Raw genomic sequence first — 20,374 nt, forward strand, 5'->3', positions numbered from 1 at the left:
ACCCATAACCTCACTCCTTTGTCTTCCCACTGTATTCAAAACCCCTGCAACTTCCACTACCTGCAACATCTAAAGGAGAAGGGATTTCTGGTTGTGCATCTTCAAATTTTAAGTTCTCATTGGAGCCAGTAGCAGACCAGATCAAAGTTTCCCAGACATAATTGTGGATATTTAGAAACTACTGAATGTTCCAGTGGTTTCCTCCAACATCAGGTTGCCATGTTTTCCAAAACTCAAACATCTCTTTGGGGTTAGGAAGTTACCTCAGGGGTAGAGCACTTCCCTAGCATGTGCAAAGTCTTGGATTCTATCCCAAGTACCATAAAGAAATAAATATATAAATGTAAACATATTTCTTTTAAGATTTTAAAACATTTAAGCTTTAAGGCCATGATGAAAAAATAAAGAAAGGAAAAAAATTGGACTCAATGTACTGCAAATGCTTAGAAGGTATTGGCTCAGTTATATTGTACATGCAGACTTGTAAATCTTCAAAAGAGAACAAAAGGGGATACGATTAAGTAGTAAAGGAAGGAAGCCTTAGTGAGATAAATGATTTCCCCCAAGCCAAACAGCTAGTAAGTAGCAGACTAGGATTCTGATCTTGATAGGACAACCCCAAGAGGAAAGGAATTATCTTAGTCCATCTGGGATGCCATAGCAAAATAAATTTCTTAGACTGGAGAATTCACAAACAGTAAAAATGTCTAGTCACAGTTCTGGAGGCTGGAAAGAACAAGGTGCTAACAGTTTTGGTGTTTGGAGAAGGCCTGCTCATCATAGATGGAACTTCTGTGTGTTTCCTTGCATGTTGGAAGGGTGAAGAAATCTCCCACTGAGCTCATTCAAAAGAGGGAACTATACCCATTCACAAAGGATAATGACATAATCACCTTCCAAAATTCCTCCCTTTTCATGCCACCATATTGGACTTCAACTTATGAATCTGGGGTGGGGGGAGTACAGTTCACAAATAATCAGACCCGAGCATGGACCCAGGGTCATCTGCCCAGATTGACTCTAGCTATCTATCCCTTGTTCCTGAAAGTAGACCTTGTCCTCATGGTCTGAGATGGGGCTCCAGTTACATCATCGATATTGCAAGCAGCAGAAAGGATGAAGGTGGCAGATGGGGACAGACTGTCCTAGTTTTCTGTTAGCGAAAGCTATCAGAATTATCACAAAACCTCTGACTTTTCCACATGTGACAGGACACAGTCATTTAATCAAACCAGCTTCAAGAAAGTGGTTCAAATATAATCTATATATTCCAGAATGCTATGCATCTTAGCAAAACATTGATGATTCTAAGAGGGCAAAGATGGATATCAGGATAAACAATCCACAGTCCCTGACCAGTCCACCCCAGACACTACCAAAATACCCACTGTACACTCGCCTTCCTAAACACAGGAACACAATCATAAAATCTCCAAAGGCTACAAACACAAAGTTCATCTGTCCTCTCCACTTTGCTCTCTTTTGCAGAACTTTCCCACAGATAATCTTTTGATGATAAAAACCCATATAATAAACATGTTGAACCAGCTCTGGGTCACTGTTCTCAACTAGAGGTCAGTGTCTCACCTGATCCCAGCTTTCTCTCTTAATGTTTGTGTGTCTTTAATACCCCATGGCCCCTTGCTGGTTTCTAGAGTTTGGCCATGCAGGTCATGGCAAACGATCATCCCAATATATCCCAAAATTGGATAATCACAAGATCATGCCAACTTAAAATCTCACTGTAAGCTAGCTGCTTCCATTAATTGCAGACCAAGTTTGGATTAAGTTCCCCACTGCTTTAAAACAACTTTTAAAGCTGGAGGCTTTTCCAATTCCATAGGTGAATAAGTGATGTGAAAAGACAGAAAGGAATCACAAAACTGGCTGGGGTTTAGTTCACAGGAAATGGCTTTCCTAACATGCATGAGTCCCAGGGTTCCATTTCCAGCAAGGGGGAAAAAAAAGCAGGCATTATTCTGATGAAAGCAGTAGACTTTTTTTCTCAAGTCAGGAAAATGGGAAGCTCATGAGGAGATGAAAAGAATCAAAACCCAGGAGTGAAACAAGTGGGGTTGAAATCCCCAAGATCCTCTTCACAGAAGTGGGACCTCAGGGGACGTCTCTAGGCAGGGAGTAAACTGAAATGAAGGAGACCTCACAGTGTGATTGCAGAGTGAAGTAAACTGCCGTAATGACCTTGGATACCACAAGATTTGATCTTCCTTTCACATAATCTACAGAACGCTGCTTTCTTCACATTGTGCAATTATTCAAACACGACAGCCACTATCAAGGTAAAGATAACCAGCCAATAAAAAGTGACCCCAATAAAAAGGTCTTTAAAAATCAGCAAAAATAACAGGCCATAAAAATACAGCGACTCCAATGATCAGACACAATATAAAACAACCATGCTTAGTCATGCTCAGCTCGGAGTGCCGGCCCATGCCTGGTGCCAGGCTATCCAGAGGATGAAAGCAAGATTTGCGCTGGAGCCCAGGAGTTAGACATTGCTCTGTAGAGATTCTGTCTCTAAAAGTAAGAAAAGCAGAAGATGGTGGGAAGGAGCAGGAGCAAAGAAAACACAACTGAGTTTGCTATTTTTAATAAACCTAGTAATTTAGTAGCCACAGCAACTGAAAAAAATCCCAGGATGAGAGAATGCAGGCGACATTAGGAGATGCGAACAGAGGTAAGGATGGTAGATATTTAGTGTTCTGAGCGTTTGTGACTCAGAGGCTCAACCCTGCCCTTACTCTAGGCCCACCTTCTGCTCCAACACCTCCCAAGACTCCCACCATCTGCTCAGGGGCTGTGAGGCCAGCCAGAGCCAGCGAGGGTCGGGCCTCGCCTCCCCCATCTAGCCCACCACTTTGGTTGCCCCACGTCCCCCGCGCCCCCTGCTGAAGCTCGGTGAGACTCAAACGCAGGTGAAACCGTTTTATTGCAGGTATCTGCACAGGTAGCTTGGGGGATCTGCAGGGAGGGATCCCCGGACTGGCCTCGGTGGGTCACTAAGCGCCGGCGCTCAGCGGCTCCACGCGCAGCCAGAGCCCGCCCTCGGCGCGCAGGATCAGCTCGGGCTTCCTGCGCGGCTCGGTGTCGTCGGGCAGGACGCGGAAGCGCAGCAGCGTCAGCGCCAGCACCACCTTCATCTCGCTCATGGCGAACGTCTGCCCGATGCAGTTCCTGCGGGTGGGGTGGGGACACTTACTGCGCCAGGGACCCCCATCCAGGACGGGATCCCCCTTCCGACCCTGAACAGCCTGAAGGGCAGCGAGGGGGGCTGACGTGCCTAGACCACTGTGGGTGTCCCTGACCCCAGAGCCTGGCCCAACGCCCCCCCACACACACACACAACTCAGCCTAGAAGCTGGGGTGGGAAGGCTCTGAGCACACGGTGGACCCCATTTTGGACCGACCTCTTTGGGGACACACCCAACAGCCACTCTCCTAACCTCGGCACACAAACAACAAGAGCTGCAGGAAAGACACCAGCAACTGACCATCCGCAACTTCCCCCCTTTCCGCACTACCATCCCCAAAGTCCCGATGCCATCACCCCACTCCCAATTCGGACTCCCGCTTTCCTTACCTAGGTCCCGCGGAGAAAGGAATAAAAGCTAGAGGTGACCTGTCCTTGGCGTTTTCTGGGTCAAAGCGGAAGGGGTCATAGACCTGGAGGGGAGGTCCACCAAGACACAGTTGCTGGGTGGGGTCTGCCAGCACACCCAGGGAGAGACAGGGGTGCGTGCGGTGGGGTCAAAACGCCACTCCACCCCTGCAGTGGACAAGAGTGGGAAGAGGGAAAGGCAGGCAGCACCTCAGGGTTTGGCCACACAGCGGGGTTATGATGAGTCCCGAAAATACTGATGAGGCAGGTGACTCCTGTGGGAGAGAAGGGACGAGGTCCAGCTGCCTGATAGAGCCCTTTTCCTGCACAGGAGCCTCCTCCCCTGCCGCTGTGGGTACCTTTGGGGATGACCCGGCCGTCGGGGAGCACAACGTCCTGGGTGCAGCAGCGGGAGATGACTGTAACTGGGGGGTGCAACCGCAGACTCTCCTTGATGCACATGGTCAGGAAGGGCAACTGGGCCAGGTCGTCCCTAAAACCACCACCACCCCCAAATTATCCCCAGAGCAAAACAGAGTTTGCCGGCCTCTGGGTGAAACCTTTTCTCCTTCTCATAAAATAAGCCCCAGATGGATCAAGTATTTGAGAATTGGAAAAGCAGTTAGGAAAGGACTGGAGAAGCTGTAACTAGGTATCTTTAGAAGTTTTTCTTCAAACACAGTATCAAAAAAAAAAAAAAAAACACTGTAAAGAAGTCAATAGTTTGCAAGAAAATAAGTGTCCTTGATACTATAGAGAAGAATAAAAATACAAACAAGTAAAAAACAAAATACACACATTTAATTGTGTGGGGGGGTATCAATTTTGTTTTATTATTATTATTATTATTATTATTATTATTGTTTTTTGTTTCAAGACAAGGTCTGGCCCCCAAACCTTGATCCTCCACCTCAGCCTCCCCCGTAGCTGGGATTACAGGTGTGCACTAGTAAACCCAGCTCACTGTACCCACTACAGCTCTTCTTCATCACCCTCTGTCTCTCAGTCCCCCCTTCTCTCTTTCTCTGAACTCTCTTTCTCTCTCTTCCTTTCCACCTTCTTCCTTTTCCATCTGAGCCTTTCCTCTTCACACACAAACCTTCAGCTCTCTGCTCCCCTCCCCCTTCAGTTTTACTCTCCTCCCTCTGCACCGCCCATTTTGGTAAAGACTTGCTTCTTGACCTAGGGCACTGTTCCTCAGATGAAAAAGAAAATTCTTCTGCTAATCATTCAGGGGCCCAGTTGAAACCACTATTTTACCTCTAGCCTTGTTTCTCTTCCTCTCAACCCCATTCCTACCCTTGTATGCTTGCAGTGTCCCCCACCAGGGATCATTTGCCCACCAATCTGAGAGCTCGTGGAAGGAGATCCCCCGACTGTTTCCTTCTCAGGTCTCTAGAGCACAGAGCAGGGCTGAGCACAGGATGGGGGATGGGAAGACAGTGTGGGCCTGTTTTCTGAATGAAGGCTGCACCGATGAAGGATGCAGGTGCTCTGGGTACAATAGATGACTTTTACTTCCAGGTATCTCCTATGAATCCTTGGATTGGACAGGAAGTTAAGAATTAGGTACAAGAGAAGAACAAACTTTTAGGAGGTGAAGATCCTTGAAAAAGTGCTATTTGAAAGAAAATAGAGGAAGTGCAGGGGAAGTCCATTTCCTGACCATGGCTGACAGTCCTGTTCTACCCTCACAGATTGTCACAGTGTCTCTGAATCTCCCATAAGTTCAGATCATTTGTCCCCAAATCCTGCAAATGTACCCTTGCTAGTCAGGTTGGGTACTAGGCCCTGCCTCTGAATTGGGTCCTATTCCCACAAAGCAATAATGAAATCACAAGCATCTTACCCGTCCCTACCTGGGGAGCAGGGCCCATGAGAGGGGCTCAGGGAGGGCCTTGAGGACTCACTCACCACTCAATCTCTTTAGGATCACGGTCCCTCAGCAGGTCTTGCACCTCCTTCCGGCAGCGCTCCTGGTATTCCGGGTGCTTTGCCAGGTTGTACAGGACCCAGGAGAGACCACTGGCCGTGGTGTCATGGCCTGAGGGGCAGTCAGGCAGCCTTGGGCCTCTGGGCTGCTTCAGCACCAGAGGGTGGACAGCGCCCAAGCATTGAGGTCCCAGGAAGGATGGGAAAGAGGAGAATGGACAGAATGCAGTGATCCAGGGTCCACCCAGCCCATCGCTGGCGTGGAGAGACCCTCCACCCCCTCTGTAGTCCTGCACTGGGGCCCTCACCCTCAAACATGAAGGTGTCAGCTTCTGCTCTTATATCCTCATCCGACAACTCTTTTCCATCTTCATCCTGGAGAGAAGACAGGACATCCCACACCCCAAATTACACCAGGTCTGCAAGATCTTCAGTGTAACTGACACCATCTCTACAGATCTGACTTTCAGGGGCTGGGGCTGGGGCTCAGCGGTAGAGTGCTAGCCTAGCACATGTGTAGGCGCTGGGTTCAATCCTCAGCACCACGTGAAAATAAATAAATAAATAAAAGGTATTGTGTTTGACTACAACTAAAATACTTAAAAAAAGATCTGTATTCCATCCAGAAACCCAAGCCACATGCACCCCTAGACCTCTGTGGGTCACCATCACCTGAATCCCCACCACACAGTCATCCTGCTGGGCTTCCTTGCCTCCTCGTTTGTCCCTAGCAGGAGGAATAAATGATCCATGAATATTTTCATATTCTGTATAATTTCTGTATAATGAGGAATTTCTGAGAAAAGGTTACTTACTGGAACTTGGGTTAGAGGATTATTAAATGACAATTTACCTTGGACATGAAGCATTATTCCAAATACATTTGCTCATACTCTCAAGTGAGAATCTTACCTTATGTCCCCAGAGGGATTTGGTTCTCAGGCCAATAGACTTTACCTTTCCACTGAAGATAACTTGTTTATTCCCCAGAACAAAGTTTGTCCCCTCCCTCTCCCCCTGCCAGAAAAGCAATTGTGCCACCTGTCCTATATAAGCTCCAAAACTCAAGATTTGAAGCTTCAAAACAGATTAAAATCTTGCATCACCTGGGGAAGGAAGAGTTGGGAATTGGGAACCATTGCTACAATCCTACTCAGGTTGCCATTACTGCGATAACTGGATTTTGTATGTCACTTAGTCACTTATGGAATTGATCAAAGTGTTTGGTGCATTTGTCAACATAGATATAGATACAGATATAAATGTAGTATACAAACTTCTTAACTTGCAAATAGATTAAATTATCAGACCCTTCACAGTTTCAGACTATGGAGTCCCCTGCTGGCTGCATCCAAGAGTTATCTCTAAGACCTATTTAGTTCTGGCTTGATCCTCCCTTCTCAGATACCTCCTAAGGCTTCTTAGTGTCCTCCTGTTGAGAAGCTCACCTTGGTCAGCAGGAGCACATCGATGAAGTCCAAAGTTTTGGACTCAGCCTTGGCCTTGAGGAAGTCACTAATACCATGATCAGGGAGGGTGCGGCGCCGCTCCTGGATGACAGCATCTGTGAAGTCATGCACCAGGCGGCAGGCCTTACGGAAGCGCTGCCCATTGGGGCTGAGAAGGTACAGGAAGTCGATGTGCATGAGGAGTTGCTCGTGCCTTTTGACCACAAGGGCACTGAGCTCCAAGATGGCAGCAATATATTCACTGGGCTTCCTGCAGGATGAGGACATAAAAGGAGGCAACAGCTCAACCTATCTGATGCCCAAGGAGGACTTCTCACCAGCGGCTGGGAGCTACCCCCCATCAGGAAAAGTGAGTATCCAGCAACACATGGCCTCTCAGATACACAGTGGATATAGGCCATCCGGTTGACTTTCCTTTGTCTTTTCTCTCTCTGCATCCCACCTCTGTGACCCACCTCCATGCCCCAAGGAACCCAGAACACAGTCTGGACATCAAGCTCCTCTCCTTTGTTTAGTATCCAGTCCTGTCCTCTTTCCTGCCTGGTACTGTCCACAGCTCACACATCGTTCTCTTCTAACTGGTCCCAGAAGCAGCCCCTGCCCTAGCTTCCTTGCACCCAGTGTCAACTCCAGGTACTGTCTGCACGAGAAGTCCCACAGAGTTCAGCTCTGATCATGCCCATCATCAGCTCAAACACCTTCATGGGTTCCCCGAAAACCTCCTGATAAAATTCACACTCCTTTGCCTGACCTTCAATCTCCTTAAGATCAACCCACTCCTGCCACTTGACCCTCATCCACAGAGTCTCCTTCTTGCCTGTTGTACACACTCTGCTCATCTGAGCCCCCTTACCTGTACTCAGACAATTCCACCTACTTGGAAGAACTAGTTTCTCTCTCCGCTTCCCTGTCCTTCAGTGCCAGTTCTAACTCACAACCTCCTGGAAGACTCCTCTGGCCCCTACGCATAGCCCGCCCTCCCCCACGGACTCACTTGAGTCCCTGGCCTAGGTTCCAAGACCTTAGGAAAGGACTCACTCCTGACAATTGCTGTCGAAGCTGAAGACGCATTTCTGCAGACTGTCCAAGGTCATGAGGCTGATGTGCTCAAACATGTCCAGACAGGCGCTGCCCTCTGAGACCAGTCGCCGCCACTTGGCCTGGCCAGAGAAGGGAACAAGGCTGGGGCTTGGCCTTGGCTCCCAGAGCCCCTGCCCAACTACTCCTACCAGGATGGACTCCCCAGAGCCAGCCTGATGGTCTTCTGTCCAAGGCCCCCAAACCCAGGGAGGATCATGTTCAGTAGGAGCAGAAGCTGTTCCCAAGGCTGGCAATCAGTCCAAGTCCCAGCTCTGCCTCTGTGCACCTTTAATCACCTGTTTGCTTCTCCTAAGTTCCACATGTCAAATCTTCAGCAACAGTTAACCTGACCTGCTTCAAAGGCTGATTATCGGAGATTAAAAACCCTGCTTCACCATTCATGCTCACTTGCTAGCTAGGTGATCCTGAGCTAACTCCCAAATTTCTCTCACACTCAGAATGATTATTTGTCATGGGCAAAATAACCTGTGCTATTCATGGTTGTGGAAAATAAATTGGACAATATGTATTAAGCAATTGGCATATGGCATAATTTCTGGTATACATCGAGTCTTCAGGGTTAGCTTTCCTCATCTTCATAGAGATATATTGATTTTTAAAAATATTTTTAAAAAATCTCTTATATTGGGAGAAGGAGTCATGCATAGGGCCTGAATGCAAGGTTCCTAGCCTGGACCATTTCTCAAAGGTGTGTTTGTAGAAAATAACCCCAAAGGAAGATGGAATGACTCCTCTGGGTGAGATTCAGGCTAGTTTCTGTTTGCTATTAAAGCAGATTCCCTAAATCTAGTGTAATGGGATATACCAATGAGCAGGCACCTAATGAAGCCAGCCTTGTCACCACCATAGGATTCGGTGGCTTGCAGCAAAGATTAAAACAACAAGAAGCACAGGTTGCTTGGTGAGTCATGAGTAATCAACTACCCTTTTCCACTGATCCAGGAATCTCATGTCTTCTGGAAGAATCCAAGAACTGATAACAAGCTAACTTATTAACTTACAAGTAAGAAAAATCCTAAGCACTTCACAGAAACCTCACCTCCAACATTACCCTATTTCCTAAATCCACATCTTTTGCAGGGTGATTTTTCAGCAAGAAAAGAAGGAGAATCTATTTTACCCCCATCTGATTATGTGATAGAATTCTGACTTTGGCCAATACAATGTGACTAAAATGAGGTCATAAGCTCAATGAAGCCTATGCTTCAAGAGACACTGCAGCCTCCTCTCACATGGAACCATGGAACCCTATCTCTGCCTTGGATCCCCAGATTATCTTCTGAAGGGACAGAATCATGCAGAAGAGTACAGTTGTCCGAGATGAGGACATTCTACATCAGTCAATCCCCAAACATGTGAGGAAATCTTCCCAGGGTCATCAAAGTTGCCTACCTGACCCTCAGCTGATCATACACCTTGAGTGATTCCATCTGCATCCAACTTATTTAGAAGAACCAGCCTACTGACTTATACCCTTGTTAGCAACTCTAAACCTCATTGATTTTCAACCAATGGGTTCAGAAATGACTTGTTAACAACAAATTCACGAGCCCTGTGGCTTTACAGACCTTCTGTGAGAAAAGCATAGAAACTAACCCCTTCTGAGCACCTACCATGCACCAGGGACATAACTCCACTATATTATTGAGGACAACTTTTAAGTACATATTTTTATTCCCATTTTACTAATGTGGAAACCGAGGCACAGAGAGAAAGACCAATGGTCTCAAAGTGGTTCATCAGAGCCAGATCTGTAGATCGGCCCTGTCTGTTACCCTTCTCCCACCCGGGTTCAACTTTGGACACTCACATGCATGACATTCGTTCTGTCATTGAAAATCTTCATATAGGGCTTCAGGATGTTGAAATGGAAGGCAGGTGTCAGCAGGCGACGATGGTGGTTCCACTTGTCACCAGAACTCAGCAAGAGCCCATCCCCTGGTAGGGCAGCCATGGGCAGTGGGCAAGGGCACCACCTCACCCTGGCACCCAGGGTTCCCCCAAGCCCTGTCATCTGCAGTTACTTACCCAGCCAGGGCTTCAGGAAGCTGTAGAAGATCACATCCTTCAGTGCAACCGAAGCTGACGTGAACAAGAACAATTAGGGCCATGGAGAGGGGTAACGGGTGGACTGTGGGAGGAGGTGGAGGCTCCCAGGCAGGGATTGCACTTCCCCCCTCTAAGACCAGGATAGCAGGAAGGATTCCGGGGGAGAGGAAATAGGGAAGAGGGAGGAAGCTAGAGGGGACCAGGCCAGGCTGCAGCAGCAGAGCCATGAAATAGCTACACACGGCACAAGACAGACCAGCATTCCTGGGCGTGAGTCCTACAAGCTCCAACATGTTCTACAACATTCTAGCACAGCACAACACTCCACAGAGCTTATAGGAAACCTTGTCCACCCAGCACCATTTGACATCTCCTGACATAGACCCGAGACATGTGACAGGGACACTTGTTATGTCCTGACATGGGCAAAACATACATGACCTGCCAAGACATGATACAACATCCAGAGAAGGTCTAACGTGACATCTGTGCCCCACAGACAGACTGCAGATAGGATTGAAATATGGTCCTATTCATATCCCAGATATGGCCCAGATGTGACCCAACTGAGTCTCAGACCTGACCTGGATAATAAGACCTGCTTTAGACAACACTCAAATTAGGTCTCAGTCTCTTCTCGGAGGGAAATCTGGGACCCAGACTCCAGACAAACCACACACATGGCCCAAATGAGGCCAGGAGAAAGAAAAGATAATCCACAACAGAATCACAGACAAAACCACACGGACTCTGACATGCCCCAAATGTCCTTGACCACAACAGAGCCCCAGGCAGGACCATCACCAAGGATCCAGGTGTAACCAGGCATACATTAGCCAGCTGTAACCGGGGGTAAATGTACATTGGCAAGTTGTGACCATTCAGCAGATGTCACATAGACATGCTCCAGACATGAGCAGACATGGCCAGAGGTCAGACAGGTGAGGGTCCAGGTGAGACAGAGGCAGGAGCACTGCTGCTGCAGCCCCTCCAGCTTGCACTAGGTCCCCCGAACAGCTTGAGGCAGCACAGAGACCTTGGCAGCAGGCCAGCTGGGGTCATGCCAGTGTCTACCTGGAGCAAAGAGCACCGGCTTGATGCAGGTGGGGTGGAAGATGCGGACCACTGGGTTCCAGGGCCCTAACCACCAGCAGCACACATCCCCAAAGGTGCTCGCCAGACCCTGCGTGTACAGCAGACCTTCTTCTGAGCCCTGGATCTGGAGAACAAACAGAACCGGATGCACACTCCCCTGGGCTACCAGAGAAGGACCTACAGCACGAAGACCAGGACAGGGAGTGCAGGGAATTCCACTCAGCAGGTCATCATCCTCCATGCTGAGCCCTGCCTGGGCTCTCTGCCCGCATCCTCTGCACACAACAGTCTGGATCCCTCAGCTACAGTCACAGAAGTACTCCTTCCCCTCTTGCATCCCAAACACTACACACCTGGGTCATCTTCCATTCAGTTTCCCAGATAGGCATTGAGGCTCGGAATGAGAAAGTCACCTACATGCTCACGGCCCTCCAGATAGTGAGTCACATGCCTGTGACCAGAGTCTGAATCCATATCCTGAGTGCTTAACCGCTAACCTGCTTTGTGTTCCCCCAAACAATCACACTGGGGGTCCCATGCCTGCCAAGACTTGGGCAATCAGAGTTGTAGTGACTAAATGGGAAATCTGCCCTCCAATTCCGGCCAGGACAATTGAAGTGAATAATGGGTCATTGACAGGAATACTGGGGGAATGAAGAGCTCTTTCATGGAAGTGAACTTCGGGGGCTCTTCATTCAAGCCCTGCCTTGAACGGAAAGTGGTGCCAAGAGAGCAGACAGATCCCTTTGGACATTATTTGAGAGCTGGATCTAACTGAGCCTGAAGATCAGCCTCCCTGGACTTTACACCAAACAGATTCCCTCTCTGACTTAGAGCACACCGTAGTGAGTCTCCACCATCCACAACTGAAAGAGACTTGAGCAACCAGAGAGTCAGGGACCTGCCCCGATCACCCAGCACTTTGGTATCAGAGCCATTGCTCAACTTGGTCTGGCCAAGAATGGGAAGAGCAGGGGAGGGGGCAGGGGGAATGAACCAGGCTGGGGTGGGGTCTCCTAAGAAAGACTCCTAGGGCCTGGAGCAGGAGGGCAGGGAAAATGCAGGGGACAAGCCACAAGAAGGAATCCACCCACCAGAGTTGGGTATCGTGGAAATAGCAGCCACGCTCCTCCTCCAGCCACAAGCCCTCCTCGTGGCTCTGGGTCTGCAGAAGGGCAAGGCTGGGGCCAGGAGTGGCAGAGGGGCTTGGGCGCATCCCCTGCCCTGCTCTGGTAGCTCCTCCTCCAGGAGAGCTCCAGCTGCCCTGGCAGAGACCCTGCTGTCCACCAGCTGTCACAGTCTGTCTCCCTCCAGCCCATACAAGGTTGGGGTTATTGGTCCAGATCCATTTCCTTGAGCTAGGGGATCCCTCCAGGAAAGAGCCCTGGACTAAGGCCTCTTGGGACTCTGGAGGCATTGAGAACACTAGGGTGGAGGGGTGACCACAGTGGAAGAAAAAACAGTGAGATGGGGTCTGTGGAGCCCATGAAAGAGAGAGGAAGAAGGCGGAGAGGAAGAGGCAAGAGGGGGCTGGGCGAGGCAGGGGCCCACGGAAGCCTGTAGGTGGAGGGCACTCAGATGTGTCATAGCGCCCACCACCAAGAGCTCTGCATGGGTACCTGAGGCACTGAGGACAGATCGGACGATGTTGGGGTGGCACAGAGTGACGATGGGAATGATGGGGCCCAGCCATGTCATAAAGCCCTGAGGATAGGTGCCCACCAGCTTCGACACTTCCTTCAAGCCCTGCTCTGTGGGTTGGATCTGAAAACAAGGCAGGGGTGGTCACCTCCTGACATGGTTGATGTCAAGTGTCAGCTTGTCAGGTGTCCCCTGAAACATGATTTCTGGGTGTGTCTGTTGGGTCATTTCCAGAGGAGAGTGGTGTCTGCATTGGTAGACTGAAGACGCACCCTCCCCAGTGTGGGTCCACTGAGGGTCCAGAGAGGACGTGCAGGCAGAGAAAGGACAGGTTCAATCTCTCTTTGGAGCTGAGAACTCTTTCCTGCCCCTGGACATCAGAACTTCAGTTCTCAAACCTTTGGACTCAGAACTTAATATCAGCAATCTCCACCCAAGGTTTTTATGTCTTTAGGCTCAGACTGAACTAATGACACCACCGGATTCCCTGGTTCTCCAGCGTGTTGATAGTGTGTAGTGAGACTTCTTGGACTTCATAATATATGAACCAGTTCCCTAATAATCCCCTCTTCTCTCTCTCTAAATATATATATATATATACACACATACATACATATGTGTGTGTCTGTATATACACCATACATGCATACGTACATACACACATATGTACACAGATATATGTGTTTATTTATGTTTGCGTAATGTCTCTCTATATGTGTGTGTATGTATATATATGCATGTCTGTATGTGTAGTACAATCATGTGTATAGTAGTCCCCTTAAGACTGCAGTGCAGCTGTTGGGTGTGGTAGTTTACACCTGTAATCCCAGTGACTCAAGAGGCTGGATTAGGAGAATCTTGAGTTCAAGTTCAGCTTCAGGAACTTAGTGAGGCCCTAAGCAACTGAGCAAGACCCTGTCTCTAAATAAAATATAAAAAGGGGGTTGGGGATATGGCTCAGTGGTTAAGCACCCCTGGGTTCAATCCTTAGAACAAAAAAAAAAAAAAAATTACAGTGTAGCTGAAGAATTTGAAGAACAGCTATGACCCAGCACTTTGACTGTTCTTTTTCTGTGTTTGAATACTTTTAGATACATAAATACTTACTATTGTGCTCCAATTGCCTACAGCTTTCAGAAAGGTAACAGGCTGCCAAGGCATGAACCTAGGAACAACAGGCAGCACCACGTAGCCTGGGTGTGTGCACGGCTACACCGTCTAGGTATGTGTGAGGCCACCCCCTGGTGTAGGCAAAGGACAAAATTGCCTCAGTAGGTTCCCATGATTAAGTGATGAAGGACTTTGCGTGTGTGTGTGTGTGTGTGTGTGTGTGTGTCCGTATCCTTTTGTTCTCTTTCTCTGGAGAACCCTGACTAATAAACCATCCCAAGAGCTTCCTATGGCCTCTGCAGGTGGTTTGCCTTCTGCAGTGAACACATGTCCCAATTTTGTAAGGACGGAGGGAATTTCTGCCGCTCCTGTCCCATCCCTCTCAAGACCCTATCCGAGTCCCAACAGTGCATCCCAGGGCAGACAGAGAAGTCAGGTGACCTCCATCTCTCCACCAGGACTCTCCCACCCAGGAGCACCTGCTGTTACCCACATTCTGGCAGATCATTCTGTGCATGCTCTCTCTAAACCTGTGCCCTTCACAAGGGAAGCAGCCAGAGCACAGCTCCCTAAAGTGGAGGGCAGATCTAAGGTCAAGGTTTAGAGTCAAGGGTGGGGTGAGGAAGGCTTCTGAAAAGGGAAGTGGCGGCCAACCTCAATCTGGGTTGGGCAACAGGGCCCATGGGTTCATCTTAGGGGAGAAGAGAGATAAGAGGAAGGCGCCCCAGGAGGGAGAAGGGGGAGGCAACCCAGACCCACCTCTTGGCTGAGCTAGTCCACGGGAAGCGATTGCTCACTTCCGTGAACATCCCGAAGCCCATGGATGGGCAGACACAAAGAAATGGTTCAGGTAGGAGCAGAGCTGGTCAGCACCCCTGTGGAGGACTCAAGTCCAGCAGCAGAGAATACAGGACACCAGGGGGTCCTCACTCAGTGTAGCCCACCCTGGGAGCCCCTCAGAGATGCACCAACGTGGCAAAGACAGGCCAGAAATGAATCCAAAGCAGACTAGGGAACAAGGAGGTTAAGAGGGGCTCGGCCCATCCCGGGGTGAGCACACCCCAGAGCAGCTGCCTTCCTTGTTCTCTGCTGTCCGAGACCTTAGCCCACCCGACACCCAGCTCCCTGAGCCCCATTCCTGACCCCTCAGCAGTCCATACACCCCAATAGCCCAACCCAGCCTGCTGCCACACTCACCATGCCCACGTGACCCAAGAGCCAGTTCCGTTTGGGGGGCTGCGGGAAACATTGGAGGCGACGAGAGTTTTCATAAAAGGCATAGATCCAGGTCAGGCTGCGGGCCAGGAGCCAGGAGGCTCCCACCAGCAGCAGGAGGACCCAGGGAGAGGCTTCCATGGACCCCAGTCCCAGCCAGGACAGATCCAGCTGTGGCATCCTGCAGGGAAGATGGGACAGAGGGTGAGCTGCGGAGGCCCAGGAAAGACAATTTCTCTAGGGTCACTGGACAGGGACAGTGTTGTGAAAAGGGCAGGGAGGGCTCAGAGAGGGGAGCAAGACCGAGGGCAACCCCGGGAAAGCATCAGGGAGAGCAGAGACAAAGATGGAGGAGGAAGAGGAGAAATTGGAGATGGGAGGAGAACAATGAAGAGAGACTGATTAGAGTCCAGACTTTCCTGAGTCATAGACAAATTTCCGGGGACTGTTACCCGGAAACCACCAGTTTCCCAGGCTGGCTGGCTCCCTGGAGCTGCCCCAGCCCTGCGCAACGTCCTTCCCATATCAGGTAAAGATCCTCCAGTCCCACCAAATCTAGTCTGGCACCTTCTGTCAGGAGCAGCTTGTCCTCAACAGGCTCTTCTCCTCTCCTCTGGGACTTCTTTGTCCCTGGTTGATGACCTGGAGGAATCTGCGGGAGGCTGAGCTGGGCTGGGCTGGACCAGCCAATCCCAGCAGGCCTCCCTGGGCAGGCAGCCAAGAGTGGGGGTGGAGCCAACTGGGTGCAAAGGGGAACCCTTCCGTGGTCACGGGCACGGGCACGGGCACTATGTCCTTAGAACTTGGCATCTCCTACCTGGGGTAGGAAAACATGTTGCGGGGGTGAGAAAAGGTGACTGAGTGATAAAGTTTACAGCCCCACCTGCTCTTTCAAAGCCAGGGTACAGTAGGTCAAAGGATGGATTTATGAGTTCAGGAGAGCAGGGCCAGGCCAGGCCTCCCCCCAGAAGGTCTCCAGACTCCTCTCCAAGCATGCACTGCGGGAACACCACGCACCATTGCTCAGTGAAAAACAAGGAGGCTCAGAGATGGAGACCTGTGGCCGACCAGCTGCATCGCCTGGCAAGAGTTCAAGTCCTGCTTCCAGCCAGCCCAAGGCCTGGAGTGAGACATGACTTCTAGGAGCAGCAACAAAGAATCCAGCCCTGCCGGGCATTACCTGGATCAGATTCCAGGGATAAGGAAACCAGCAGAAAGAGCTCACCTGGGGCTGGGCTCATCTGGAGCAGGAAGGTGAGAGAAGAGAAGGGCTAAGAGTGGACCTCAGGTAATGGGGCCCAGGCAAGGGAGGGCAGAGCCAGGAGACCCTGGGTGAAGACCCTGTCCTGCCTCGTCCTGCCTCTGATTGTGGAGTGCTAGCCCTCCTGGGCTCAGTCTTTCCATATGGGAATTGGGATATCAGGTGAGAACATTAGAGGGGGTATATGGAGTATAGGAAAGGGGCTGGCAATTACGGCCTCACCTGCTTGAAGCCAGTCCTGTGCTCTGCAAAAGACTGTAGTTCAAGTCTTTCTACTGTATGCTCTACTTTACATAAGGCAAGACTACTGTGTGCCAGCAGCTCTACATAAATGGGACCTACTTGTTCTTCATAAACTATGCCTACGGAATGCTACTTACTTTTCACAGGGTCTATGTGCTGTGCATGTAGCATAAAGCATGCCTACTGAATGCCACCTGCTCTACATAAGGCGTGTCAACTGTGTGCTGAAATACTCTACAGAAAACATCCCTCCTGAATGTTATGTGCTCCACTTAAAGGGCACCTATTGCACGCCATCTGTTCTGCTTAAAGCATGGCGACTGTGTGCATATTCTACACAAAGTGTGTCTGATTTGTGCCGGATGCTCAGCTGCATCCAATGGCCAAGGTTTCCTGCTAACCTCTCCTCAGTATCTAAGAACCTAGACCCTGAAGCCCAATCCCTCTTCCAGGCTGATTCACCTCCATTAATTGAGAACAATGCCCTTTTATTAATTGGGACATTTATACATGGTGGAAGCTCAGACCACATGGTGGCCCCAGAAGAGAAACACCTTGAGACACTTGAATCACCACCCGTCCCCTCCTCCTGCACTCAGAAGCTTTCACCCAACAGGTCTGGGGCTCCCCTCCTGGCCCTCTCTGTGTCCTGTCCAGGAGTGCCCTGCAGGGTGGTCTCAGGTGGTGGGGGGCTTCAGGGATTGAGCTGCTGGGAAGGAATGCGGGAAAGAGACGATCTTCTGACACTGGTAGGATGTTAGGGAGACCCCTAAACCTCCCTCTGTACCCCCACTCAGTGGCTGTCTGTTCCTAGAGCCCACAACATGGTAGTGTGTGCCCTCTCCCGAGGCCCCTACACCACCCAAGGGAAAGACTTCACCTGTTGGCAGGTCCATCCGTGTCAAGGCCAGGGGACAGTCCAGCTGGATCACCAGCCCTAGTCCTGCAGACAGGATAAAGATGCCCTTCGCTGCAGTTGCTGACACACTATGTGCCTGGGAATATCAGGCAGCCTAGAGCAGGCTGCTGGCCACCGCCACATTTGCCTGCATGTCGCAGGCCTTGATTGAGTCCTTCAGGTATAGTAAGCGCTCCCCCACTTTATGAATGGGAATAAGGCTGAAAGAGATTTACATGACTCGCCCAAAGTCACACTGCTGGTGGAGTCAGGGGGCCTGGCTTCGTACTGTATGCCACTAACCACTAGGCTGCACTGCTTTTTGTCTGTGCCCCACTCCCAACAGAAACAGCCAGCAGATGCAGCACAGCAGCCTCCAGGTATGCAGGTTCAGGCCCTGGGCCGACAAACTGACGGGTGAAAACTCCGGAGCACCTGGAAGTAGCTCCTGTGCCCTGTGCTTCCACGAGGATCCATAGCTGTGAGTCCCAGAGTTATCAGTTGACTCAATTCTCATTCAGACATATGGGCCCACAGAAGGCATTTCCTGAGGATAACCCCAAGCAGCCTGTGGAGAAATTCACACATACACAATGGCAGTACGTCCACAAAGGGGCTTACAGAGGAGCATGCCACAGACGCCAGCCACCAACCAGTGTGTCCAGATACAAGGCCCTGACCTTGGACCTCTGCACTCCAGAGGGCAACAACCCTATGCTGTCCTCCCCTCGGCTACCAAACACCACATCAAACAGACGACAACGCCTGTGCCTTAGACTGCCACACCATGCACACCCCAAAATGTACACAGAGAGCCCACACTGGATTTGACAGAACTGAGCTTTTCTCCAGGGGGGTGCACAAGACTATACCCCTACCAGGGAATAGCCAGGCTGCTAAGTCACAGACAATCAGAGACCATCCTCTACGACCCAACAGAAAGCTAATAGATACCCAGACACAGTGAAGATCAGAGAGAGCCTCCTAGGATTGTGTTAGAGTGAGCAGGGGTGATCACTACCTCCATCCCCAGGGAAACCAGGTAAAGCTGAAGGCTGGTGGACATCTTCTAAAGGTCCCAGTCCTAATGAAATCCAAATCAGGAGGTCTCAATAAGAAATTTCTCCACCTCGGATTACTATAAACAGCTCTTATGTCTTTTTTTTTTTTTGTACCAGGGATTGAACCCAAAGACACTTAGCCACTGAGCCACATCCTCAACCCTTTTTATGTTTCTTATTTAGAGACAGAGTTTTGCTGAGTTGCTTAGGGCAACTAAGCAAGTTGTGACCCTGCTGCCTCGGTCTCCCTAGTAGCTGGGATTACAGGCATGCACCACTGTGCCCGGCTCTAATGTCAATTTTAACTTTACATATATTAGTTTTCATTTTGCATCAGCAAATATTCCTTTATTATTCAATATTGCACCCTTGCTTGGCTGAGTCTCAGGCCCTAGAAAGAAGTTTTGGGGTTCTGACAATTGAAAGAAGAAGCAAGGTGCAGCTGGGGTAAGAGACATGCTTTATTTGGAGGTGGCAGCAGCCCTTCCTCTTATCCCCAAGTCTCTCCATAAGTCTTTTTTATATGCAGGTCAACCAAAGAAGGCACAGTGCCAACAGGTCACACAGTGAGCCCATGCTCACAGACAGATGTTTATGACTTTGAGTACATATGCTGAATCAGTTTATGACCTTGACTACATACTAAAAATATAGCTCACCAGAAGTCTCAGTGAGGGATCCTAACTATAGCCATCTTGGACCTTCCTTACAATCCTCAACCCATTAGATTCTATTTCTCCTGTTGTTTTAAAGCATTAACTGGAGTCACTCTCTTTATCTTTGTTTTCCTAGCTCGGGTTTATACCTGCCTCTCTTATCTCTCTTTCCTTCTTACATTACCTACTCCTGCCTCAAATCCCCTCATTTTTTCTTCTTCTTCTTACCTTGTTTGTATTATTCTTTATTTTTATTTTTAAAAAATATTTATTTTTTCAGCTATAGGTGGATACAATATCTTTATTTTGATGTGGTGCTGAGGATCAAACCTAGTGCCTCATGAATGCTAGACTAGTGCTCTACCTCTGAGCCTCAACCCCAGCCCTTTTTTTATTTTTTTACTTGCTCAATTTTTCTCTCCTCCCATTTTCAGCCCCTGTATAATAATAATTTTATGATCTTTAATAACTAATTTCTTAATCTATTTCAAACAGTACTGCAATTTTATATCCAGATTAGGGGAACTGTGGAGTACATTTTCAACAGTTTTCCTCCTAAGATTTATGAGTACATGACTTTGCTCTGAGTGATTGCAGTTAATAGAGCTTAGTATCTTCTCTCCAAGTGGCACTGATTCTGGGAACAGCAGAGAGTACACACTGAGTGGGAGTATCAATACCTGGATATTCACCCAACCTGGGGAACTGAAAAGAAAGAAGCTCACTAAATTGTCCCTTGCTTTAGACTAGAAGAATAATCATCCCAGCAGATGGATAGACATACAAAAAATATTAAAAACTACCTGCAAAAGCCCACAACACTTGAACACTTGATCCATTGACATAATAGTGGAGGAAATGTTGGAGAAAAAATTTAGAGTTCCTGGTCAATGAGTGAAAAGAAGATGTAAGGAATAAACTTAGAGAGGAAATACAGGAAGAGAAAGATCATTTCAATAAAGAGGGATTCTGATAAAGAACCAAACAAAAATCCTGGAAATGACTCAATAAATGAAATTTTTAAAAC

General features: G+C 49.1%; 1 protein-coding gene across 1 annotated transcript; it reads right to left on the bottom strand.

Moving 5' to 3' along the window:
* Window positions 1–3,017: 3,017 nt before the first annotated feature.
* LOC143392833 (cytochrome P450 4F3) lies at window positions 3,018–15,869 on the bottom strand. Its single transcript, XM_076846987.2, has 13 exons — window positions 15,796–15,869; window positions 15,211–15,409; window positions 11,242–11,386; window positions 10,147–10,200; window positions 9,929–10,056; window positions 8,056–8,177; window positions 6,997–7,267; window positions 5,857–5,923; window positions 5,531–5,660; window positions 3,976–4,109; window positions 3,827–3,891; window positions 3,599–3,681; window positions 3,018–3,192 (listed from the first exon to the last, which is right to left on the bottom strand). Exons 2-13 carry the CDS (start codon window positions 15,406–15,408, stop codon window positions 3,018–3,020), a joined length of 1,572 nt encoding a protein of 523 aa, XP_076703102.2. The 5' UTR covers window position 15,409; window positions 15,796–15,869.
* Window positions 15,870–20,374: the final 4,505 nt, after the last annotated feature.

Source organism: Callospermophilus lateralis, chromosome 1 (genome assembly GCF_048772815.1).
Source record: "Callospermophilus lateralis isolate mCalLat2 chromosome 1, mCalLat2.hap1, whole genome shotgun sequence".
In the NCBI taxonomy this organism is placed as follows: Eukaryota; Metazoa; Chordata; class Mammalia; order Rodentia; family Sciuridae; genus Callospermophilus; species Callospermophilus lateralis.